The sequence below is a fragment of the Etheostoma spectabile genome, chromosome 15 (genome assembly GCF_008692095.1).
Source record: "Etheostoma spectabile isolate EspeVRDwgs_2016 chromosome 15, UIUC_Espe_1.0, whole genome shotgun sequence".
Classification (NCBI taxonomy): domain Eukaryota; kingdom Metazoa; phylum Chordata; class Actinopteri; order Perciformes; family Percidae; genus Etheostoma; species Etheostoma spectabile.
Genome location: NC_045747.1, coordinates 16,783,379 through 16,808,525, shown reverse-complemented (window position 1 = coordinate 16,808,525; position 25,147 = coordinate 16,783,379). Strand labels below are relative to the sequence as shown.

Sequence of the window (25,147 nt, the reverse complement as noted above, 5' to 3'; positions counted from 1 at the left end):
TTTAGTGTAAAAAAAAAAAAAAAAACGAGTTTAGGAAATGTGACACAGGACACAATCCCTGGTCTCCTGAGTGAAAGTCCTGTGTGGATTTATTGCCCTTTCATACTAATTGCAACGGCGTAAATTCACACGCTATCACAAGGTAATGCAAGTCATTGGAGGCCAAATGGCGTTGATAAACGGGCTAAAAAAACGAGTATGCAGCTTGATAAAACGTCAACAATGGCATACGAATGGGCGTGTCATACATGCACCATTTCGTGAGATTAGTTGGATTTTTAGAATTGGATGGATTTTTTTCTTAGACAAAGCAGGAATAAATGACATGTAAACAATTTGGGAATTAAGATCTCACAAATCACAGATGAATAATTGCTGATAATTGTCAAACAAACATTTGCTTGTATACATAAGGAAACAGCAGTACAGTGGTCATGTTTTTTGTCCAATCATCACTTGAGGAAATCACAGATGTCCTTCACTCCTTGTGTATGGTTGTTACAAGAGAACCTGGCTCTTAATCAAACCATCTCTTTTAGTAAAACAGATCTTTTAAATAGTGCTTGCAAAGCACTTGGAGAGGGAGGCGAGTAGACCTCAAATAGATCTAAAATAATGGCAGAAAATAAAAGCAAAGTCTTAAACAGTGGAAAGTAGGTGTATATACTGCAGTGCTGCTCTTCACTTTAAACCTGGATTACAGAAAGCTAAGCCCTGATAGAGCTTACTCCAAAGTTAGCCACATAGCCAGTGGGCAACAGTAGGCTTATCGTGAGGGATACAGACAAAAGGCTTTCCACTCAGGGGTCAGAAAACAAAGAGCTGGACCAGCACAACAGAAAAGCCATTGGGTGCAGAGAGTGCTGGAATCAACAGTTGGTTTGGTCCAGCACTCCTGACTCAGTGCTGGGTGTTCTGGCTGAGCTTATGTGATGTCATGCTCTCCAGACATGCATTAGCAACACACACTCCCAGAGCTAAGTGAAACTCTAGATCTATGCAAGTAATCCAATTGAAACTGCTCATTATCCAAACACATTTAATTGGTTTGGTCTCAAAACACAGTTAGCAATCTAGAGGGTTACCTTGTTGTAGCCATAGGAGACTGAGCTGGGGGCTATTTTACAAAACCTAGATAGCGGATTTAGCTGGGATTTTCCAGTTATCCTGGCTGAATTTAGCCCTGACACTATTTCATGAAAGCAGTGGCACATAAATTACAATGGAGATTTATTCACTGCTGCTAGCGTGCTCCAGACCAGGCTAAAAGCAGGCTTGATTAACCCTGGTGCCTATTGTGTTAAAGTGCCCATATTATGCTCATTTTCAGGTTCATAATTGTATTTTTAAGTTGTACCAGAATAGGTTTACATGGCTTCATTTTCAAAAAACACCATATTGCTGCAGATCCTGTTTTCACCCTGTGTGTTTGGGTCTCTGTTTTAGCTACAGAGTGAGACATCTCACTTCTGTACTATCTTTGTTGGGAGTCGCACATGCGCAGTAGCTAGGTAAGATCACATCAGCTTGATAACTCTTTCTCCAACTTCGGTCAGTACAAGGCAAGATTAGCTGGGAGACTTCTTCTAAACGAGGGGCTCTTGTGGAATACCTGCAGAACAGAGACATGGAAGTAGTTCTTTAGTAGATTATGGTGAACTATTGTGTGTTGTAGCCATTGTTTTGCCATTGAGAACAAGATTGCATGTACTACGGTTAGCCACCTGATCTTGGCTAGTGATGTAAAAAGCCGTGGAGATTTTGAACGGCTCACCCAGGGACTGAAGGCAGAGGACATTCAGAAACCTGTATCTCACTAAAAACAGCATGGATAGCTTGGTATGGAAGCACCAAGACCCAAAACACCACCACAAAACCAAGAAAAAGTGTTTTTTTCATAATAACACTATGACCATTATGTTTACAATTATTTATGTGATAGTTGTTACATTGAGGTTCTGGTTGTTGCTCCAGAAAAGCTTGCCCCACAATGCAATGTATTGGGCCTCTTTCCTCTTCTGTCCACTTTTTTTCCCCACTTAAGAAATATTAGAAATCCTAGATCTGTAGTTTCAACTGCTGAACTTCAGATGCTTTTACATGCATTTATCTCATCTCGCATTGAGCATTGTAACACCCTGATCTCTGACCCAAGACCCATAGTGATCAATCTTCTGAGTTAGAAGCACCGAGACAGTGGAATGCGTCACCTCCACCCTTACATTCAGCTGTTTTTGTGGGCTCAGTTAAAGACACTCATTTAAACAATTTTGGGGTTGACCGGTCTACATTTATTTTAATTGGTTTTAATCCTTTTGATTAATTAGTTATACTCTTGTATTATTTATGTAAAGCACTGATTTTTATGTGTGATAAGTGCTCTACAAATACATTTTACCACTATGTTTATTTCATATTGTTGTTCGAAGTTAGAATATATATTATTGATAAAGTCATAAGTCAGTGATAAGGGCAATATTTAGAGTCCTATATAAACATGGCTTCCACATGCATGTGTATTTTATTTGGCATTTTTGCAGCATTAGGTTTCACAATTATACAATGCTCTGAAATTACAGTCCTACTTCACTGCACCAATCATATATAGCGTAGCTTACTGTACATTCATGAAAAACACTTGTATTTCACTGAGATCACTTCTCTTCTATGAACTTAAGAAATATGCCTACCTGATCAATAAGCTACATTGTATTACAGTCATGCTTTACAGTGGGCCTTGGAATGATAAATTCTCTTTCTAGTTTCAGAGTCTCTCTTTTCATCCCCATACGAGGAAGATAACCATATAATGTGTAAAAAAGGAAACCTGGCCATTGTAATAAAACAAGAAGAAAGAAGCATGGCAGACAATAGTGGGCTGACTGAATGATAGTTACTAACCACTGTACTGAAACTGTCACAATTATACCATTCAAGGAGATACTTGTTATTTGCACACACACAAAAAAAAAAAAATCAGTTGCACACTTTGCCTCAAAAGTTAGCAGATGAGATGTCATTCGGGAAATTAATACTATAGCCTATATTGGGCCATATAAGAGAGATATGTGTGTGCATAATACAGCCTACATTTTCATATTCTAGCATGGTGGATTAGGCCAGTGGTTGTAATTGATCTTCACGCTATATTTCCTTTCAAGCATTCAGTGACTGAAGTTATACCATTTAAGTAACTCCTTGAATGGTATAACTATGACTGTGTCACTTAAGTTGTTTATTCAGCATCAGTAAATCTGTGATTGACTTTGTAGTCTGTTGAAGATCAATAATCTGAATTAATTACACCTGGCTTGACCTAGTAGCACCTCCTCAACTTGGCTTGGCCAATGTGAAACGCATAAAGCCGGGATGCACTGATTAATCTAGGTCAAGCCTCGCTTTATCCGTTTCCTGGTGTTCTGAATTCTGCTTGTGTGAAACAGCCCTCTGGTGTGGAGTATAATTTATCAATCTTTTGATGCAGCACCTGCAGTGTGACAAGTACTCTTCAATAGCCTTGAACAGAGTGGACCAACACAACAGTAATATTAACTAGTGAGTTGTTACTCTCAGCAATAAAACCACAAATGTCAACAAAAAGTCAAGTGAGTTACATAAGAGGATATAAAAACTGCCACCATCATGCTTATTTGTCTTCCCCTGCGTTTGGCAGACAACCTTGTCACGGCCCAAGTACAACAATCCATGTGCAAAACACTGCCCAGCAGATAGACAGGGTCCACAGTCAAAGTTAAACTCCCTGGAGGCACAACGACTGTCCATTGCCTATCTGCATATTTGTGAATAATCCTAATCACCTCCAACAGCTCAGTTTAGGCTGATCATGAAGGGCTTTTATTTAAAGCTACAGTGTGTAATTTTTGAGTTGATTTTTACCACACACAAAAAAATAAAACGTTCTTTCAAAAATATGTGCTCATTCACGGTGTATTTACTTCCACCAAATAATCAAAGTATTCTCGTAAGCGTAGAATCTGCCATTCAGAATACATATAAGCAAGTCGCTTGAATGGCGGCAGCCATTTTATGCCTTCCATCTTTAAAATACATTAGCCAAGGAGGGACATACCTGGAAATTACTCACACACAATTAATCACTATTAATCTCGTACAATATAAAGAATAATGATACTACTGATACTTGACTAAAATTAGCTTGTATTTATTTTGGAACCTGAAAGCTGATGTTAGATTTATTTATTTAAGTAGGACAATGCACATTAATCAACATTTCTGTAAATGCGCCAGTGTTAGCTAACTGGATAATTTCCAACTATAGTCCTACCAAGGAAGTATGTCTTTACGTAGTACCCAGAGGAAACCCATGCAAACATGGGGAGAACATACAAACTCCACAAAGAAAGGCCCGAAACAACCTGGACTCAAACCAAGAACTTCTTGCTGTGAGACAGAAGTGCTAACCACTGAACCACCATGCGGCCTGACTGTGCTGCAAAACTTATATTTAAATTAAAAGTATTATTAAATTTTACAGAGGCCATAACCAACATGTTAACTGACTAAATAACTAAATGCAATTTGTAATTATTTTCTAAAAGAAACAATACTGGAAGGAACGCACATGGATGCGTACTGGAAGCCATGTTAATCTTTGAATAATACGGCCACTGTAGGAGTTAAAAAACGCTTGGAATGGGAGGAGCTAGAAATTAATATTCAGTTGGTTGTCATATATAATTTCACTGCTAGATGGGAGAAATTCTTACACAATATAGCTTTCAGAAGAAGTGTTTCCTCTAGAATGTTTTTCAGCTGCGGCAAGGGTCAACAGTTTTTGTTGAACATCAAAAATTAAGGTTACCTGAAAACAGCATGTGGTTTCTTTTTTGCATCTCACATCACACTTTCAGTCACTATGAACACTACACTCAGAAACATTGTGCCAAAATATGAACAATAACGTCGCTGTTGATGGGCTTATCTGCTAATGTTAGTTCCCGACTGTTACCTTGAAACTATCCAGCAAACAGACAGTACCGCTGGAAGGTTACCTGAAGCCAGTGATTTTAAGTCATCGTTCATTTTACACACAGTTTAACAAAACAAATGCTGAGTGAACATTACTAGCTACATTTTTCATGTTGGATTTTAGCGGTAAGCACCCCCACTAACCTGGTAAATTGTTTCAGAACAGTAGCTAGTATTACTACAGCGTGTTGGAGGAATACAGCATCTCGTGCAGCGGGGAGGCAGAGGGACGGCAGCTTTTGCTAACGTTAGCTTCTTGTCTCATCTGGGGTCTGAGAAACAGTAAATTCATCAAATTCAGTGTCCACAATGCTATTTTCCAATAAACTGTAGCTTTCCTATTTCACGGGAGCCGCATGAGTGCGGATTTCCTGTTGCTGCTTTCGTTGCCGTTTGTCACTTTGTCTAAGATTAATGACAAGTAGTACTCATCCTGTTTACTTGGTTACCATGACTTTGTGAGTGATGATGTACTGTCACTATTCCACTTGCTTGGGGAGAGAGAGAGCGGATGACATTTTGCTTGAGTTCAGGCATAACCTAAGGCACATTTTTTTATGAATCACATTTGGTAGAAGCCACAAGACCACTAATCAACATACGTGATGTTGCTTTTGTGAAACAGTTAAAGATGTCTGTATACCAAGAGTTTCATACGGGAAACACTAAGTGTGAAGGAGGCATAATTCCCAAATAGCGCATTTGTCTCACAAGGACATCTACAGAGGCCACAACCTTCTATTTGTGCATTAGATGAACTGTGCAGTTAGGTCTGAACAAAACTATGTTTGTATTTGATATCCTCAGGTCTCCTAGAACACAATTGTCATGTGGATGTGAAGATAAAACAGCCCTGCACACACAAGCAACTCCAACCATAACAAATTGATCTCTGCACACTGTTTACAGTTGGCATTGGAGGAAAGATTTATGTCGGATTTGTAGAGCCAATACAGATTAACAATTACTCCATTTCTGCCTAAAAATGTCTCTTGAATCATATGCAAAATTAAACTTGAATCATTTGCCAAAATGTTAAGTTGCAACTAAAAAAAAAAACTTTTAAAAACTATCCTTACATATGAAATAACGAATACCATATTTCTCATGGAGAATTAATAAACAATGAAAGCAATCTATATGTCGCTTCAAAAACAGCAGTGGCGCAGCCGATAAGGCCAAACAGCAGTTTCACACAGTATTACAGTAAGCATGTGCCAATCAAAGCATCTTTGTTTTGACACTTTATTAAGTCACTCTGGGAAGGTTGTGGCTGCAAATTGTAATCGGATCCTCAACTGTAAAACAGAAAGCACAACAACACTGCATCCATGCAATTGAGAAGCTCTGGTGAGAAAGGGCTACAAATCGGGTAGAAAAAAACTATAACAAGACTGTTCTTACAGTAATGTTAAGCCAGTGTCCAAGAATGTAAACAAGTCAGAGTAATCCCTCGCTCCCATATTGCAAATGACCACTTTCAAATCCTCCAACTAATAACAGCAATTATTCAGAGCAGGGCATTTCTCTAATTCTGTGCTGAAACAGAAGTACCTCTTCGATGAAACGCAAATACATTAATCAAAAACCATAAAGCCTAAACCAGTTGTTTGAGGAGGTGTAATTATCGTAAACTGTGTGTGATGTTCCTCCTTGTTCGTGGTACTTTACTCTGGAACGTCACCTACGTCCCCTTCATTTGCAGACAACACGGCAGTATTTGAATCGCTGATGAAAACAGAAAAGGATGGCTATGATAAAAAAATACCTCTCCGATTCAATAGCGTTACTAACGTTAGCTAAACAACATGTAAAGAGCAGGGTTGCCATTCAACCATCGAGTCTGAGAGCATAGAAATCTTAAGTAGGCTACTACAACATACCGTGCTTACCTTTAACTTCAGCCGACTTACCCGATATATACACAATGCACATTTATCTACCATATACCAAGATATTGATTAAATTAAGAACATTGCTACACAGTGGTTTTGGTCCTCCTCACCTTCCAAGAGACGCTGAATTATAGAGTCGATGTTTAATTTGTCTGGCTCCGCCATTTTCTTTATTTTCTGACGTTCTCGGGTAGTCAAGACCTTGGTTTTCCGTGTTGCACCTTAGCTAGATTTCAAGAACAAAAAGAAAAAGACATGCACTGACAGTTACTCGCAATATAGCTACGTTTTAACTCACATTAGTTAGCAAACGAGGGCCTCGCACTAGCTAATCGAGCAACGTTTGCAGACTAAAACAATGAATGAGCTTCTGCGAGCTTGAGCTAACCAAGCTCGCTAGGTAGCTAGCTAGCTGCTAGCAATGTAACGTAAGCTACATATGAACTAGCTAGCTAGCTAGCAGCAGCAAAACTGAACGGCTAGTTAGCTATCGTTACCTATGTGGCTAATATAACTTGTGAACCGATAGAATATCCCCGAACCTTGTCTTCGGTTATACGCTAGTCCTCCTGGGGGTGAATACTGTGAAAATTGTTATCCCCTTGCTCAAGCTTGGCCTCTTTCCTTCGGCTTCTCCGAGTCCCTCCACTCTTCCCCCAGGAACTTTAAAAGAGGGCCGTGAACCGAAGTGTCTACGGTAACGTAGGAGGCTGAATCAAACCGAGCACTTTACACGTTTCTGAGAATATGATTGGTCCATCTTTCAATTTAGAACCCGAATTGTCTAATTTGATTGGACGCATGCTTGTACGTCACTCAACCACCTCCCCCAGTTGTTTACGATAACATTAGCTGGAGTAAGGGCTCAAAGTGCGCCATGGAGTGTTTGCAAATGGAACTGCAGTGTGAAACCATCTCTTTCTATTTCTATGTCTAAACCATGAACTGTATGAAATAGGTCAAAACCTAAAAATACCATTCGCCACTTACGTCTGACCTGCCCTGTAATGAACACCTTTTGGAGGCTCATAGTTTTAGGTTTTATTCCGACTAAAAATGGGTTTGCCGAATAAATCTTGAGTTCATAGATTGGATGGAACAAAGAAAGAAAAGAAAAAACTCGCATCCTTTTCAACACATTCCCAGTACTCAACTAGCATCACTGGAAACTTTGACTAAAATAACGTTCTGTGGGTTTAAAAAAAATGTACCTGAATTTCTTTTGATGGACTCCACCCAAGTGTCTGTGGGATTCATAGCTACATTTTGATAAAACAAGTAGGCCGACATTTAATAGCATGCATGTGTAACTAGTTAAGTATAAGTTAGTTTAAATTTGAAGTATTTGTAATTTACTTCAGTATTTCAAGTTCATACTACATCACACTGGTGTAAAAATAGTATACTTCTACTCTACCACATTTATCTGACATCTTTAATCATATATATTTTTACAGATTAAGATTTCACGTTCTAAACATATGATGAGCTAAAAAAATGAAGTATTTTTATAGATCACACTACCCAACAGTTTGTGAAATAGTGAAAGTTACCTCAACCTCCATCTAAACCAACTGGCAGTAAAAACTATTAATGTATTAAATAATAATAAATAAAAACTACTACTACTAATACTAATACTAATAATAATAATAATAATAATAATAATAACAATAACAATAATGATAATAATAATAATAATAATAATAATAATAATAATACAATAATGTAATATATGATAATATAGATATTTCTGCATTATAAGTATATTTACCTTTAATACTTTATTTTGCACTTCTGTACTATTAGACCTAGTCAAGTAAAATTTTACTTAAATTTACTTGTAATAGAACTTTGTGAGTATTACTTTGACTTCTAAGTAAGTAGAAGGGGTAGAAGAACTCCATTGGACACTGGTCAAATTCAAAATGGAGGATGTACTACAAAACTGTAGTAAAACCACAAAATAGTAGCAGAAATAGCTCCTCATTGTTAGGATTTGTCTTATGACATTACAATTAAATTATACAACACGTTACAATTCCAGTCCAGCATCCACATTCTCTGTGTGCCGCTCCATCACTTAACCCTCTTCCAAAATAAAATCTAATTGGATCTGTATATTATGCAAACCAAAACATTGTGTGTCACCGTCTGCGTATTTCTGAATGTGTTAATAGAGGATAAACTTTTTGGTTTCACAACATTCCTTTTTATTTCCTCATTGTCTTATGATCCATGAAACCCCACTTATTACATGGCATAAAAGTCCTAAACCAACTCTGTCTCGATTTCCTAAATTAGTCTCCTTACATGCGTCATCACAGTTTCGACAGATGTAGGTGTAGGGGGGTGGTCTGGGATGTGCAGGTATGGTAACCTGGGCAAAATGAGTCACTCAGAATCATCACTGCAATCACAACAACAAAACTCTGTGTGGTTTTAGATGAACTTTAAATATGCTAAGACATCATCAAATCTTTTCTCTGGAAACCCTGGTTTATCCACAGCGATGAGTTAGGTGAGAACTCCTAGGAGCACCACGACAGGTCTAAGGTGGAAAAAGAGAGGGAAACATACGCAGAGGACAAGTCCAGTCTGGTTTTGAGGTCCTTCCCTCCTCCTGTTCAAGCACAACCCCAGCCCACACCTTACATTCCTCTACAAATACCCCCACTTTATGAGCAGGTCTCTGCACAACACTTGTACATCAGAAAACAGCATCTTCAAAACAACGAGCAGACAGGAAGAAAGGAAGAATCCAAAGAAACACTAACTTTTCAATTTTCCCATCAAGTTCGGAGGACACAGATTAAAGGGTAGGCATCGTTTTTATCCACTTTTTATTCAGATGTGTACAGTGAGTTTTGAAAAGAGATATGATTCTGAAAAAGCTTGGAATGACAGAGGATCAAAGGATTAGGGATTAGTTGAACACCTTTTTATAGGCGCCTTAAAAATCATGAAAAGTGCAAATGAACAGCTGTAAGAGAGTTAAAAAAGGAATGAAAAGCTCAGCAGCGTGTCTGTGTCACTTAACAAAACCTTTGTCAATTAACAAATGAAGTGTAATACAGTAGGATTCTAATTTTAAGGGAAAATATGATTTTTAGTAATAGAAAAAAACATCCAATATTAAATCCACTGACCCAAATTAGATTAGTTTTAGGGTTCAATCTGCCCCGAAGTGTGTGAGGAAGTGTGTGACCTGGGTTGGGTCACATATGCTTGAAAGTCTGATGTTTTTTTTTTTATCCTGGTCTAATTCAGCCATAGTTACCCTGTCCAACCCTCACTGGGTTATTGACTCTCCTTTATTATTTCATTATATTTATAGAGAAGGAAGGTTCAACTGTCATATGTTGAGACCTTTTGAGACAAAATGTGTTCTTCTGGGTGTTGGTGAACAATAATTCAAATTGTCTGTATGGATGGAGAACCAAGGGAAGAGCTTCCTCGCACGAAAAGAAGTTTAAATGTATACTCTATGAAAACTTACCGTATGTCTAGAGAGAATGTAAGAATGTGTATAATTTTTTAGATATTTAGTTGAGTTGTAGCACCTGCATGTATGCTGGGTGGAGGTCCGGGAAGCCAGGGCTTGTCGGGACACGAGTGTGTTAAAATGTAGCCTTAAGCAACATAATCCTGTGAAGGCCTGTCAGAGAGAACGGGTGTTTGTCTGAATATGCGTTCAGCTATGTGATCACAAAAAAACCACAGATCAACACGTAAATTGTCCTTACATGTTGGATCAGTTAAGGAGATTGAACAACTCCTCCTCTCTACCCAAAGGAGGAAAACATCAGCACAGAACTTACGTAGCGGCACTGGGAATTTAAAGTAGATTTTAAAGTCGATCATATGAACAATAAAACAAAAGCAAACACATTTTTTAGCATTTAAGTAGAAGAAAAGGTAGAAATCTAAGATCTTAAGAGAGCCAAATAAGCCCTCATCAGATGGTTTGGGATGCAAAGTTTTTGAGAGAAAAATAAATTACAAAAACATAAAGATTAACATGATTAAGATTAAGATGACAATTAAGTTGGAGGTAGAATAAAATTAAGTATTGAAAACTAGTGGACAGCTGAATTTATCACCCTCATGCCTCTGATTTGTCCCTCCTTCTTGTCCTTTTACAGAATGGGATCTGTTGGAGTTCAGATTGTTTGTGTGGCCCTCTGCGTCTTTGGCCTGATCGGGGTCATTGTGTGCTGCGCTGTCCCACTCTGGAAAGTGTCCTCCTTCACGGGAGCCAACATCGTGACTGCACAGGTAATGAAAAGCTTCTTCTTTATGACTGGTATGTAAAACCAAAATTAAAAGCCTACCATACAGTGTATTCTTCTGACTTTCGGAAGTATATCTTGAACTCCATCACTAAAATGTACAATAAAAACACAACCCTAAAACACTGAGACAGGTCTGTTAATACAGGGACAAACGTGACGGAACAACTACTGTAAATCTGAGATGATTTCTGATACTGGTAGCTTACAAGAAAACTTTAACCTTAACTTTAATTGTTGGAGTGATGAATTGCTACATTTTCAGGTTTATTTTAAACAGTGCATCATATTTAATGAGCTCATCACATGGTTTGTGTGGAAAAAAAGAACAAATCTGTAAACGTGTTAGATAACTGTGTGTGTGTGTGTGTTTGTGTGTGTGAGTAGAGCAGACAGGAGGGCCTGTGGACGAGCTGTGTGGTGCAGAGTACCGGCCAGCAGCAATGCAAGAACTACGACTCCCTGCTGGTGTTGCCCTCTGACCTGCAGGCCGCCCGTGCCATGACCATCATCAGCTGCATGTTTTCCTGCCTCAGCCTCCTCATCCTATTCTGTGGGGCCGACTTCACCACCTGCATTGAGAACGAAGATGCCAAGCCCAAGATCAGCTTGGTGGCCGGGGTGGGCATGCTGCTGGCCGGCCTCCTGGTAATCATCGCCGTCAGCTGGTCCGCTAACAGTACTGTGACAAACTTCAACAACCCCCTGGTGGATGCTTCCAACAAGATGGAGCTGGGAGCGTGTATCTTTGTGGGCTGGGGGGCCGGCGTGCTGCTCCTTCTGTCTGGAGGTCTGATCTGCTGCTTCAGCAGGCCCAAATCTGGCAGCTCCGGTGGAACTGCCAAGTACTACAGCAATAGCTCCGCCCCCGCCGCCAATAAAAACTATGTGTAGTGGCTTTATGAAGGGGACTGGTGTTTGACAGAAATTAGGGGCTAGGGGTTAAGTTGGTAAAAGACTGGGAAGAAACAAAGTAGACGACATCAGGGGTTGTTTTAGGAAAAACGTTTAAAAAAAAAATCTCTGTAAATACTTAATTCTGACAACTGTCTCCCAGTTTTTTCATTTTCATACTTATGCAGGGGACGTTTTAAATCTTAAAACTGTTTTAGTATTTGGTGCTGGGTTATGCATACACTGTTATAAAGTAAATGGAAAACAAATGGTATACTTGTTGATTACGCACATTTTGTGATGTTAGAATTAAAACTGTTTTTATTTGGGTTGCCGCTTTGACATATACAGTACAATATCAACTATGATGCATTTCTGCCCTTTTGGCCTTTTTGTAGACACCACTACTGCCTCATATTTACAACTAGTTTAGATCTACTACTGTCTATATTGCCTGTTTTCTGTCTTGTCACCTCAGGGAGCATCCGCGTGAACTTGTTTCCTTTGACCATATGATCTTAAACGTCCACGACATTTCATTTTATATAACGTTTTCTCGTTTTGTTTTGTTTCTCAGGTTGTATGATGATGAGTATAAATAATTAAAATTGTAATGTAATTCAAATGTGTGTTTCATGTGTATTTCATTTCACACAAAAAAGCCGCAAACACTGTTTTGAAAATACAGAGGATTTTATTTCAAACTAAAAGCATATATTAAAATAGGAATTTTAAAAATTGATCAGACAAACCAAATAAACAAATTCAAGCTTCAAAGAAAAAAGGAGGCGTCCTTACAGCTGTAGGTTTCAATCTCTCCCTTTGTCTCACTGCAAATCAGATTTACAACAGACCACTCTTCTCTCACTGTCTTTTTCCCACCTACTGTTTCGCTCTTGACTTTTGCCTTTGATTTATTGTTCTTGTTTATTAAACTTCTCTAGTTTAATGCTTGCTCTCCAGCTCGTTCACACGGTTGGTCAGCTCCTCTATCGCTGCTTTCAGGTCCTTCACCTCCTTTCTCAAGGACTGAACCTCCTGAGAGACAGACACAGATAGAGTGATGATGTGAGAATGTTTGATTACACATATATCACAGAATTGGTGAATACTTTTTGTTGTCTAGGTTGCAGGCGTTTTCATTTCCAAGCAAATAAAAAAAATTATAGGAGGATTTTTCTGGAGCCACAAAAATGGTTACATATAGTATCCAATACGTGAAAAAAAATACTTCGGCAAGGTTGAAAACCCTGCATCCAAAATATTACAAAAGACTTTAAAAGTACAGTAAAACTACCTAAAGCATCAAAACTATACCCTTAGACATGAGTTTTAGATTATTACATAGTTTGTTATTTAATCAATGCATTACTTTATAAGCGAAACCTTCATGTTTAAATAGCACATTGTGTAGCTAGTACATGCAGTTCTTTAATGTATCCAAATGCCCTATATTTTATATTTAAAGGCCCTGAATATCCACACAGCTGTTCATAGTAATGTGGCTAATTGGACCTTTTCCAGGACTGTTTGGGTGTGGTTAGACTGAGTGATTGACGTCTAGTGCTGTTGTGCCTGTTAGGGCGGGACAAATGACACCTTGGTCATCCTAATTGGTAGAAAGAATTTGTGACCTAATAAGTTCCCTTCAAAGCTCTGGCCCACCTTCAAACTGAAAAGAGTCTAATCAGCCAGAATAACTGAAAACACCGGTGTGGATGTTCAGAGGCGTTAAAATTGAAATTAAGTTGAACTTTGAACTAAAAAATTATTATACATAGTGAAGTTACATAGTAAAGTACAAGTGAAATTTGTTAATAACAGTATTTGAGTAAATGTACTTAGTTACATTCCACCACTGCAACTTTTGAGCCCAAAATGTAACAAAATATTTAGCTTTAAATGTCTCACCCGGCTGCTGTCCTGTTGGTTCCCAGCAGAAGCAGCCGTGGTCTTCAGAAGAGTCTTGTGAACTTTGAACTCCTTGGTTTTGGTGGCTGCCACAAACCCGTCCTTTAGAGAGATCATAATAGGCTGGCCTTCTTTTCCTTGAAACCACTCATCAGCTTCGACTGAAGGCTCAGGGCCGACGGTGTCTGGGTACAGATCCTCCTGGAACAGATCAGACTGCACAGGCAGAGAAGTTTCGATTGAGTTCAAGACAGAAAATGCACAAATTAACTTATTTTGACTGATAAAAGTATATAGCGTAGCTCTGTACCTTGCGTGGCACTGTCATGACTATGGGCTCACATTTCCTCTCATGGAGTTTGTAGAACCTGAAGGTAGAAATATTGGTTCATATTTTAGGTTGTTCTGTCAGCCTAGATTAAGATAATAAGTTTCTTTTGGAGGAACTGGACACATTTAAACACAATGAAGACTTTCATAGCTGAAAACGCTGAGCTACCTTAGATTTCTTGAGACATGAATGTCTTTACCTGGCAATTTCACATTTGTTGACCTCCAGGCCTCTCTTGGGCATGTATCCCATCCCCTTCTGGCTCTCCTTGCTGCCGTACATGGACAGGTAGTGGACATAAGGAGCTTCATCCGTCACCTCAAAGTAACGGATACTGCTGTCCCCCTGTGAAGAAGATGGGAGTGTCAGCTGCATGTGTCCGTGTGGGTGAGACAGACACAGAAAGACAACAACAACATCTATATCTAACCTTGCCACAGAGGTAGACGATACAAGTGTCTGGGTCAAAAAATGGCAGAAGGACGCCGCTACTGGTATCCAGTTCCTGCAGGGTCAACGGCTCTCCAAAGTTATTCTGTTAAAAGAAAGTCAGATACAAAGAATTATTTGATCATATCCAATTATCCAATCCAATATCATATATCATACAACATCTTGTATGAAAAAGACAGGTAAGCCAAGGACTTAATCAAGATTGATGTGGAAAATTGCAGAGCAATAGCACCCATAATGCTGTAAGCTGTAAGTTGTGAAACAGCAGTGTTGTAAATACATAAAATAACTCCCTAATAACAGATTACAAATGTTTTTAAAAGTACCACAAAACAGCCTACCAAGTCCAACTGTCAAGATTTTTTCAAATGATGTCTGAAATCTAAAATCCCCCTAAATGTGTTTTCTTATTGCTATGTCCCTTGGATGTTTGAGCTTTACTGTGCAGATGGATGTATTACACAGAGTTTGACACTAGAAGGCTGAATTCACGTTTATCTGCTAAAATTATGCAATTTTACATATTCTTAACAAGGTGACTAAATGCATTTGGATAAAATCCATGTCAGACACTAATTATTATCCAAAGAACAGCTGGAGGGGATCTTTGAAGGCCCTAAAAAACTGTTTTCTACTACGTGTAATAACCTCTATCCCCAAGTTCAAACTGTTTTAGATTAAGAACAAAACATTTTTATCAAAATATGAAACCCTTTCTTAGAATACCCTATCATGAATTACATCACTACTGCTGCTTCTTTTTCTTCTCCTTTCATACCCTAACCTAATCACTTTTGTGTATTAGTTTTTCTTTATGTGAATGGGCATTTCCCATGGCCATTTTTGTATGTGTGTAAAAATCTTACTAAAATATTGTTAATAAAGATGTCATAAGAGAGTTTTAGTTTTCTTTTTTTGGATTTGTCTGTGCTCTTCTTAATGGTTTAAAGTGGGCAAGACCCAGTTGGAAAAAACGTGATGACATTCCTGGGCACCAATCAGATCAAGTGTTATTTATTGCTCATGTTTCCAGGCCACTGTCAGTCAAATTGAGTCAAATGACATGAATCTTAGTAAAGTGAAAACGATTTTGAGCTTGAGAGACAGCAGAGACTGAGACAAAAGAACTTGAACATGCAGGTTGTTGACACTTACTGGGTCCCACAGCGCCACCTGTCTCTCACTCATGCGACTGAAGCCGGTGGTGAGGATCTTCCCACCGGAGACAAACACAGCCCTGACAGGCCTGGAGCCCTCATGAGGCTTCTCCTTCTCCTGTAGGGGTGGGAGGCGGAGCAGAGCAGAGGTGGAGGTGTTACAGAAAGATATTTACTGAATCCAATTCCCTGTTCAGAGCTACGTTCTGGATAAAAACAGAATTACTCAATATGAATAGTAAAAACAAGGAAATATTATTTAACTTTAAGGATTTAGTACTGTGAAAAAAACTAAAGTAATTGTTTTTTTCCAATTATTATGTTCTCGAGCAAAAAATAACAGTAAAAAATAAATGAAGAGATTTTTAATAAAGAATTAGATAATGATGCTGATTAAAAAGGTTACATTTCAGACTTTGAAAAGAGACGCAATATCAAATTCCTAAAGTTTTGCACTGAAATTCAACAAACTGCTGCATATAAAAGCAAAAAAAGCAGTGAAGAATATCTTCATTCGTTATTATATCCTAGCTGTGTTACTTAAAGAAAACACTCACAAATTATAGAAAATACAACTGTCATATCATTCAACAATTAGCCAGTGAGGCAATTAGTCGATTGGTCGAAATTGTATCTGCATTCATTTGAATGATCAATTAATAATTTAAGACATTCTTCAAGCATTAATGCCAAACATCTGTAGCATGGTGTGAGAATGTGTTGCCTTTTTATCTTACATTTTAGTAAACTGAATATCTGTGGGCGTTGGTAAGAGAAAAAACCTTGTGGTCTGGGAAATTGTGTGATTTTTCATAGTATTCTGAACTTTAGATTGGATAAGTCAAGAAAACACCTGGCAGATTAAATCCATAATGAAAACAACCGTTAGTTGCAGTCTAAATCATTCTAGCCTGTGAGTTAAATGTCACTCCAGATGTTTGCAGAGAAATGTAATTGAAGACATGTTCGGTAAAGCTGCAGTACCGAGTAACAGGGAAACCTACGGTGATGACAGTGCCCTTGCGTGGGTCCAGCAGCCGCATGGTCTTGTCCTTGCAAGAGGTGAGAATCTGGGAGCCGTCCTGGTTCCAGACGGCGCTGTAGATGACGTCAGGGTGAACGCTGTCAATCTTCACTACTGCCTCCCCACGAGCCACATTCCACAGAATCACCACGTTATCACAGCCTGCATGGACAAAACAGTGACAAAAGTAGAATAGGAAAAGAGGCTTCACCGTGGGTATGAATCAAATTCATTCCAGGTAAGTAACACAGTAGTAGTCAGCTTTATTTTCTCATTAAAAACATGCACGTTTTGGCATGCTTGATTCAAGCTCTATGCCCAAGTAATAAAAGTATTCACATTGACTTTCATAAACAGTCAAAGCTTCTCTGTTCCTTCCTAGAAAATATTCTCTGATACACGTGCGACATTTCTACTGTGCTTGGAATACACAACAGCAGTGACAGCTGCTATGACTACACAGAAAAGAAAAGAGCACCACATAAAGAACTCTGCATCCTTTTTTAATTATCTTTTAATCAAATGGAAATGTCAGAAATTTACCATCGTTATCCCAGTCTTAAAATCTGGAACATTCATAAATCCAAGCTTTGTACTGTATATTAGCAGTAGTTAGAGCTGATTGATAATTAAATTATTCTTCATTTATTATTATTATCAAATCAATTTGTTTAGGCTTTTATTTTTTAAGGACAGCTGAAGACTTGAAAGGTGAGAGAGGGAGAGAGACATGTAGCAAAGGGCCGCAGCGTTGAGGATCAAACCTCTATATATGGGCGCACGCTCTACCAGGTGAGCTACCCAGGCACCTGATATTAGCAATATCAACCACACTGCCTAGTAGCTCTCAGCCGTTGGTAGTATGATTCAGCAAGGGTTCGCTGTCTATACACTGTAACACAGACAAACTGAGGGGAGGGTAATGCTGTGAACTAAAGTGTCAACAAGAGTGTGAACAAAGTGGGTGGAGCCTAAACTAACTTCCTGTTCATCGAAGGTGTTAGTTTCATTGAACGAAACATCTGTGACATTATCCCACCCCAGTTCCTCAAATCTACAAGCTAAGAGCTCTCTGTCAGATCCTGGCTTCAGCAGGTTTATGACGGTGTAGTACCTGCACTCATCAGCACATTGTGGGCGGTGGGGTGCCAGCTCAGGATGCCAACACGTTTGGAGTGGCCGTCCAGCTTGACAACAGGATTTGTGAGTGGCGTGGTCAGCCCGCCGTCCGGGATCTCCCAAATCTATATAACATGAAACAATTTAGACTTACAGTACGACGTCACGTCATGCTTTAGTGCAAACTGAAATGCTTGAAAGATCGAACTGAAAGACGCCGTTGCAATACAGCAATGCTTACCATGACACTGCAGTCCTCAGAGCCACTGGCAATGATGTTGTCATTGTGAGGACAGAAGTCGATGTCCAGGACCGGTCCTGTGTGGCCGCACACAGTGGGGTAGGACATGTCGATACGTCCTGTCTGCAGAGACAGAAACATAAAGACGGGTGGTGAATACAACTCTCAAAATCTCCTCCCCAGTGGGGAAAGTGTCACATGAAGCCGAGGGACTGAAAGGTTACACACAACTATGACGGAGAAAAAAATGCAATGATTTAGTCAATGTAGGAGGACGAAGATGATAATCAGCTGATACAGCTTCGCCTCCAATTACTCCTAATGTCCTAATCTCCTAATGTGGGGATCAGGGCCAAGGAGATGAAATCCCATAGTTCCTCAATTTCTCCTTCCATGACCCAATCTGGGCAGCCCTCCCTCGAAACACCATGCCTCCCCCAGGGCATCATTTTATTTAGTATTTATTTAACCTTTATTTAACCAGGACAATACTTTAACCAGATTAAGAATCTCTTTTACGAGGTTGGCCAAGAGGTTGCAGCACAGAGTTTCAGATATAAAACATTTAATTATTCACAATAAAAATACATAATAAATTACAGGATCATAAAGCATCAAGATATCCAGCAATGTTCGCCACATCAGGGATCAAACAGAACAATCAGTCAAAGACATTTGCAGCCAGATGTGCCTGCCATGTCGTTCAAAATTGTTTTAAAAGCTTCTAAGAGACCAACTGACGAAGGTTCAAGCAAGTTTGCAAATATTAGCCAATTTAAATGCCCTTTTACCCAGTTCAGTGGCAACTTTAGAATAACAGGAATAAGCCCTGGGAACATAAAAACGTAATGACAATTAATTTAATTTTGTATCTGAAATATTCTGAAAATACATTTTTTGAGCACTTTTTCTATCATACTGTATCATCTGGCTCCACTAGGTTTCTGTAGTTGTTTATTAACTAACTGATTTGTTAGTATAAAAAAAAGAAATGAGATGAGATATACACAATAGCACCAATAATTATCTCAAAACAGGATTTCCATGTCTCTGCAGTACATTTCTCTGCAATTTCACGCCCACTGGTCCCTTAACAAATCTTTTCCCTTTGAGGATTGTATACTATACGAGAGGTTAGACCATGAATAATGTGGATTCTGCAGAAAACACCAAGTTGAATTTGAAACTTTTTCACATAGAATGCAAATTAAAAACCTTTTCCACAGTTATCAGTATGAAAGTATGGTGGAAAACCTGTAGGAATAATATGGCCAAGAATGATTTATGATTATCACATTTTTGTCAGTACTTTCCAGCAGTATTTAACAATATTTCCTACTGATATAAGTGTTCATTGAGATGATAATTACCATGACCTGTTCTGGATGAGTGGAATCCAATGTGTGAATGGATTTACCAATAATAGTATAACTGGTATTAGTGCCTACAGCAGGCAAGAGAGAATATTTAAGACTTTTGTAAATAAAAAGAAGACATTTTTTTTGAGGAATTCAAAGGCAAATTCAATGCTTTAAGACATTTCAAGATGTGCAGATACCCTATGTATATAGTAAAAATGCCCAAGCCTAGGGGTATGTGTAAGTGATCCAACACAAAGCTTTGTTAAGCTCACATACTTTGACAAATTTAGATGTTCAGATGACCATAAACAAGGCTACAAGGTTTGCAATTTGCCACCTTTTTAGGCACATGAAATTCAATAAAGAGGTTTCAAGCCACCTAACGTACTGCATGAGAGACTGCAGAATAACCGGGTTGAAGCCACATCCTGCCCTGACTGAACTGACAACGAACTCCTAATATGGTGAAAACTTCTCAACAGCAACGAGAGTGACGTGTAGAAAGACTCAAAATCAGCATCAAACTTCCTTATTCAGCTGAATGTGTTATGGTGACAAGCAGAGTTCAATAAGCTCTGCCATGGCACCATAAGCATGGTGCTGAAACAAAAAAATATCACACCAACTTGCATTTGAAATGATCAACACATCCAAAAATGGTATTATGAGGACACAAAGAGCCGTAGAGATATAGAATAGAGCAGATCTAACAAGAATAATCTTTGTGCCAATACAACCAGGGTGTTTCCTGTGACCCACCTTGCTCAGGGGCAACACCATGAAGGCTCCGCCGCCACTGGCGTCCACAATCATGGCCACAAACTTGGGGTTAACAGAGCAGAAGTTGCTGTCCCACGTCATCTGGGAGATGCGGATGTCATCGTAGCATTGGTCAGCTTTGACAGCCTGGCCAAAGACGTGACGGAACTTACTGGACCTCACAACCTTCCTGGACATGGTGAACTGGAAAGAAAGAAAGATGAGTTAGTGCTCGGGATAAAAAAAAAAAAAGTATGTCCAGGAAGCCTGTAGTAAAACAGTGGAAAGAGATCTATAACTGTGCATTTTAAAAGCACACCAAATGTCATCATTTGAATTCATATACGATTAACCATGTCAAAAAAAAGTTACTTGTTGTAATTTCCTTTCTGTTTATGCGTGTAGAGTTCAACTGAAAATGATAAACTGACACAAAGCTGACGAAACAGATGAAGGACACGACAGAGGAAAGCTACAAAAAAAAAAGAGGAAGCAAAAGCTTTCACAACTGCTTCCTCTAGTCTGTCTGCAACTGCTACTCTGTCCCCTTATCGCTCTTTAATTTGGGATTCTGTGTGTTGCTTGAGTAATTGTGCATGCTCAAGACAATTGTACAAGACAGCAGGATGAAGAAAACAATACTATTTGCCATCAGTTGAGCATACGCTGTATGCCCGAGAAAGTTGATGAGCTCCCCAAAGTGGCAGTTAAAACCACATCCTTCAGAGTGAGCAGCAAAACTACCAACCGTTCTTTTTCGCCAAAATTGTTATTCACACAGTTATGCTCTGAGTAATTTTCCCACAGGTAATAAGTACTTGCAAATACATATTTTAGCAAGTCCCAAGTTAAATAACATCCAATGAATGCATCCAAAACAGATATGTGTTAAGCCTAAAATCATGCACAAGTTCAATCAAAACCAGCTGCGAAATTAACAAACCCTGTACTATTTAGCAACAATCCCACCAATGAAATACACTAAATATGTTTTGCTTTACCTCCATTAGTAGATTTTACTTCCTGAAATCTGCAGCCGCGCCTAAACTCAGACTCAGAAGAGTACAACAGCTTTGCTGCATGTGCATCACAAGACCTCTCTGGCGGCTCTGCACCTAATTTAATAATCCTTTATAGAGTGAGCCGTAATTTTATCAGGAACCTAAATGCATGTCAATAATCTCTCTCTGCTGCTGTCTGTATCTGTTGTAATGGAAAACATTGCCTGGTACAAAGGAAACAATTCACTTACTTGAAACAGGAGAACTCAAGCCATGAGGAACATGAGGATGAGAGACGCTAGATTCAATTGAATTACATTCTGTTATCTCTACTTGTTATTTACCTATCATATAATAAATGTACCTATTATAGATAATAAACTGATATCTTCCCCGATGTTTTTAAGGTGTAAACACGCTGTGCGAAAAACTACAGACAGATGTTTCAGGCCTACCTGGGAGTTGTGTGGGGGTGATTCAGCTCAAGGGGTTCCGGCAGAGCACCAAACACCCTGCCACCAGAATGAGGACTTAGAGGAGACTGTTGGTTAAAGTACATTACAAAACGACATGGAGGAAGTGAGAGTTTCAAATGAACGTGGAAGTGGGAGGTGTCTCCTGTGACATTTCAGGGGCTGAAAAACTGAAGGTCAGATGAAGGGGAAAGACGGTGAGAGTTTTAGGTGATCTTTTGTTAGATTGAATCAAGATAAAAATGTCAGGACAATAGATACACACATACGCACATTGTGATTATACGTAGATCAGATCAAAAGCAGGTTCAGGCACTTGTTGCCTCCTACATTTTTCTGAAAATTGCAGTGATCATTAAAAGGGTTGAAAAGCATTCCCAGGTCAAATAAACACCTGACTAAAGTTAAGGTACAGTTTACCCTGAAATCTGATGAGACAGCTGACAAACTGTCAGGGGTAATAAAATGCTTCAATAACATTTATTCTTTACTATGTGCTCTGATTTCCCCCAAAAAGTTTGCTTAATTCAAGCTAAATTATATATTGGAGGTCTACTGAGGAAAAAGCAGTTAATATACAGTATATGACCATTCATTTCTCTCATGTTTTACAGATTTTGTAAGAACCTCACATGGCTTGGATTCATCTCCAAACCCCTAATTTAAGCAATATCACACTTGTTTTAATACTAAACCCCGTATTCATTTAATAAAGAAGCACTACATCTATTCCGTCATGAATAGCAAAGAACTAGTCATGGTTAGTCCTTAGTGAAATCTTAAATCAGTCAGGAAGGCCCAAAAAAATACACTATTGAGTTGCATTATGGGAAATGTAGAATCCAGTGTATTGAAAGTTTGACCCATTGAAGGTACTTAAAGTCTCTGCTGCATCAACTTTTTAAATCCGTCACTTGCAAGTCCTTTAACTTTTAGGACATGCAATGTTGCTGAAGCACCCCTTTAAACCTTTAATTAACCTGTGTAATTATATAACAAGCTCTAATCTACTCCTTGAAGAGGTGAAGTGACGTAATTTCTCATCTGTTTATCATTGTGAGCTCACTTAATCTTTATCACTCTCTCTCTCTCACACACACACCCTCCTTTGACATAATGCATTTCCTTTCCCCCACCCTAAAAACAAAAAAACCTAAAATTATAACTAAAACCATCTCATGTTGTTTTGTTTGGATCTCGTGTTTGATTTTATTTCCTAACCCCTAATCTTACTAAAGACTGTGTACACCTAACGTTGATGCTTACAATTCTAAAACAAAACCCCATTTATTAACTTCAACCCCAAACTGACCTTTTCTATTACACTAACAAGGTCTACCCCTGGTTTACTACTTAAAGAACTCAAGCCATTTCCAGTATCTCACAGAAGTGAGTACACCCCTCACATTTTTTTAAAAATATTTCATTATATCTTTTCATGGGACAACACTGAAGAAATGACACTTTGCTACAATGTAAAGTAATGAGTGTGGAGCTTGTATAACAGCGTACATGTGCTGTCCCCACAAAAAAACTCACACAGCCATTAATGTCTAAACCGCTGGCAACAAAATTGAGTGAAAATGTCCAAATTGGGACCAAAGTGTTAATATTTTGTGTGGCCACCATTGTTTTCCAGCATTGCCTTAACCCTCCTGTGCATCCTTCCCTCTGTCGCCTAGTGCTTGCTCTTGGTGGGAATTGTTGGGTTTTGTAAATAACATCACAGAGTACGGTCTAGACCTGCTCATTTATGAAAAGCACATTGAGATAACTGTTGTTATGATTTAGCGCTATATAAATAAAAATTGAATTGAATTAAATTGCATGGAGTTCACCAGAGCTGAGATCCTTGTCAACTCCTCCACGATGACATCATGGAGCTGGTAGTTAAAAACCTTGCGTTCCTCCATCTTCCGTTTGAGGTTGCTCCACAGATGCTCATAGCGGTTTAGGTCTGGAGACATGCTTGGCCAGTCCATCACATTTACCCTCAGCCTCTTTAGCAAGGCAGGGGTCATCTTGGAGGTGTGTTTTGGGTCATTGTGGGATCACATGTTGGAATACTGCCATGTGGCCCAGTCACCGAAGGGAGGGGATTGTGCTCTACTTCAGTATGTCACAGCCGCATTTATGGTTCCCTCAATGAACTGTAGCTCCGGCGGCAGCACTCCTGCAGCCCAGACCATGACACTCCCACCACTATGCTGTAGGCAAGACACACTTGTCTTTGTACTCCTCACCTGGATGGCGCCAAACACACTCGAAACCATCTGAACCAAATAAACGTATCTTAATCTCATCAGACCACAGGACATGGCTCCAGTAATCCATGGCCTTAGTTTGCTTGTCTTTAGCAAATTGTTTGCGCACTTTCTTGTTCATCATCTTTAGAGGAGGCATCCTTCTGGGAAGACAACCATGTATACCAATTGGATGCAGTGTGCGGCATTTGGTCTTAGCACTGACTGGCTTACCCCTCCCACCCCTTTAACCTCTGCAGCAATGCTGACAGCACTATTTCCCAAAGACGACCTCTGGATATGAAACTGAGCATGTGCACTCAACTTTTTTGGTCGACCATGGCGAGGCCTGTTCTGAGTGGAACCTATCCTGTTAAACCGCTGTATTGTCTTGGCCATTGTGCTGCAGCTCAGTTTCAGGGTGTTGGCAATTTTCTTATAGCCTAGGCAATCTTTATGTAGAGTAACAATAATAGTTGTAGGAGTATTAGCGAACACTTTTATTTTCAGATACTCAAAGAATTATTTGCCATGAGCTGCAACGTTGAACTTCCAGTGACTATAATGACAGAGTGCGAGAGCAATAACACCAAATTTAACACACCTGCTCCCCATTCACACCTGAGACCTTGTAACACTAACAACTCACATGACACTGGGGAGGGAAATGGCTAATTGGGCCCAATTTGGACATTGTACTCACTTTTGTTGCCAGCTGTGTGTTGAGTTATTTTGAGGGGACAGCACATGTCCACTGTTATACAAGCTGTTATCACTTCTTTACATTGTAGCAAAGTGTCATTTCTTCAGTGTTGTCCCATGAAAATATGTGAAATATTTACAAAAATGTGATGGGGTTACTCACTTTTGTGAGATACTGTATATGTAGAGTCCAATGCAATCACAATTTCTCACAAACAGAAGTTCAAAAACAAACACCCACACACACACACACACACACACACACACACACACACACACAC

General features: G+C 39.1%; 3 protein-coding genes across 5 annotated transcripts in view; 1 reads left to right on the top strand and 2 right to left on the bottom strand.

Moving 5' to 3' along the window:
- ppp1caa (protein phosphatase 1, catalytic subunit, alpha isozyme a) overlaps nucleotides 1–7,709 on the bottom strand; it is a 13,241-nt gene extending 5,532 nt beyond the window's left edge. Inside the window, exons 1-2 of the mRNA XM_032536812.1 lie at nucleotides 7,448–7,709; nucleotides 7,016–7,131 (exon numbers count right to left, since the gene is read on the bottom strand). Coding sequence (XP_032392703.1) covers nucleotides 7,016–7,070 — 55 coding nt within the window. The 5' untranslated portion in view covers nucleotides 7,071–7,131; nucleotides 7,448–7,709. The remainder of the gene's footprint in view (nucleotides 1–7,015; nucleotides 7,132–7,447) is intronic.
- Nucleotides 7,710–9,548: 1,839 nt separating this feature from the next.
- Nucleotides 9,549–12,716, top strand: cldni (claudin i). The gene is made up of 3 exons (XM_032537985.1): nucleotides 9,549–9,724; nucleotides 11,051–11,183; nucleotides 11,585–12,716. The coding sequence occupies exons 2-3, from the start codon at nucleotides 11,052–11,054 to the stop codon at nucleotides 12,089–12,091; spliced, it is 639 nt and encodes a 212-aa protein (XP_032393876.1). The 5' UTR covers nucleotides 9,549–9,724; nucleotide 11,051; the 3' UTR covers nucleotides 12,092–12,716.
- A 49-nt stretch (nucleotides 12,717–12,765) lies between these two features.
- Nucleotides 12,766–22,006, bottom strand: coro1a (coronin, actin binding protein, 1A). 3 transcript variants are annotated; one of them, XM_032537978.1, is made up of 11 exons: nucleotides 21,904–22,006; nucleotides 20,448–20,651; nucleotides 18,328–18,450; nucleotides 18,082–18,211; nucleotides 16,948–17,129; nucleotides 15,942–16,061; nucleotides 14,764–14,868; nucleotides 14,533–14,678; nucleotides 14,313–14,370; nucleotides 14,003–14,218; nucleotides 12,766–13,129 (listed from the first exon to the last, which is right to left on the bottom strand). In XM_032537978.1, the coding sequence occupies exons 2-11, from the start codon at nucleotides 20,643–20,645 to the stop codon at nucleotides 13,037–13,039; spliced, it is 1,371 nt and encodes a 456-aa protein (XP_032393869.1). In that variant the 5' UTR covers nucleotides 20,646–20,651; nucleotides 21,904–22,006; the 3' UTR covers nucleotides 12,766–13,036. The 3 variants fall into 3 exon arrangements, with proteins under 3 accessions (XP_032393869.1, XP_032393867.1, XP_032393870.1); XM_032537976.1 differs by lacking the exon at nucleotides 21,904–22,006 and adding an exon at nucleotides 21,449–21,469; XM_032537979.1 differs by lacking the exon at nucleotides 21,904–22,006 and adding an exon at nucleotides 20,820–20,842.
- Nucleotides 22,007–25,147: the final 3,141 nt, after the last annotated feature.

Bases quoted from the DNA above. Each gene is read 5' to 3' on its own strand.
- cldni (XM_032537985.1), top strand. From the start codon at position 11,052: ATGGGATCTGTTGGAGTTCAGATTGTTTGTGTGGCCCTCTGCGTCTTT. The intron at 11,184-11,584 runs GTAATGAAAAGC...GTGTGTGAGTAG, and splicing joins CCAACATCGTGACTGCACAG to AGCAGACAGGAGGGCCTGTG.
- coro1a (XM_032537976.1), bottom strand. The intron at 14,219-14,312 runs GTACAGAGCTAC...CTGCCTGTGCAG, and splicing joins TCATGACAGTGCCACGCAAG to TCTGATCTGTTCCAGGAGGA. The intron at 13,130-14,002 runs GTGAGACATTTA...TCTGTCTCTCAG, and splicing joins ACCAACAGGACAGCAGCCGG to GAGGTTCAGTCCTTGAGAAA.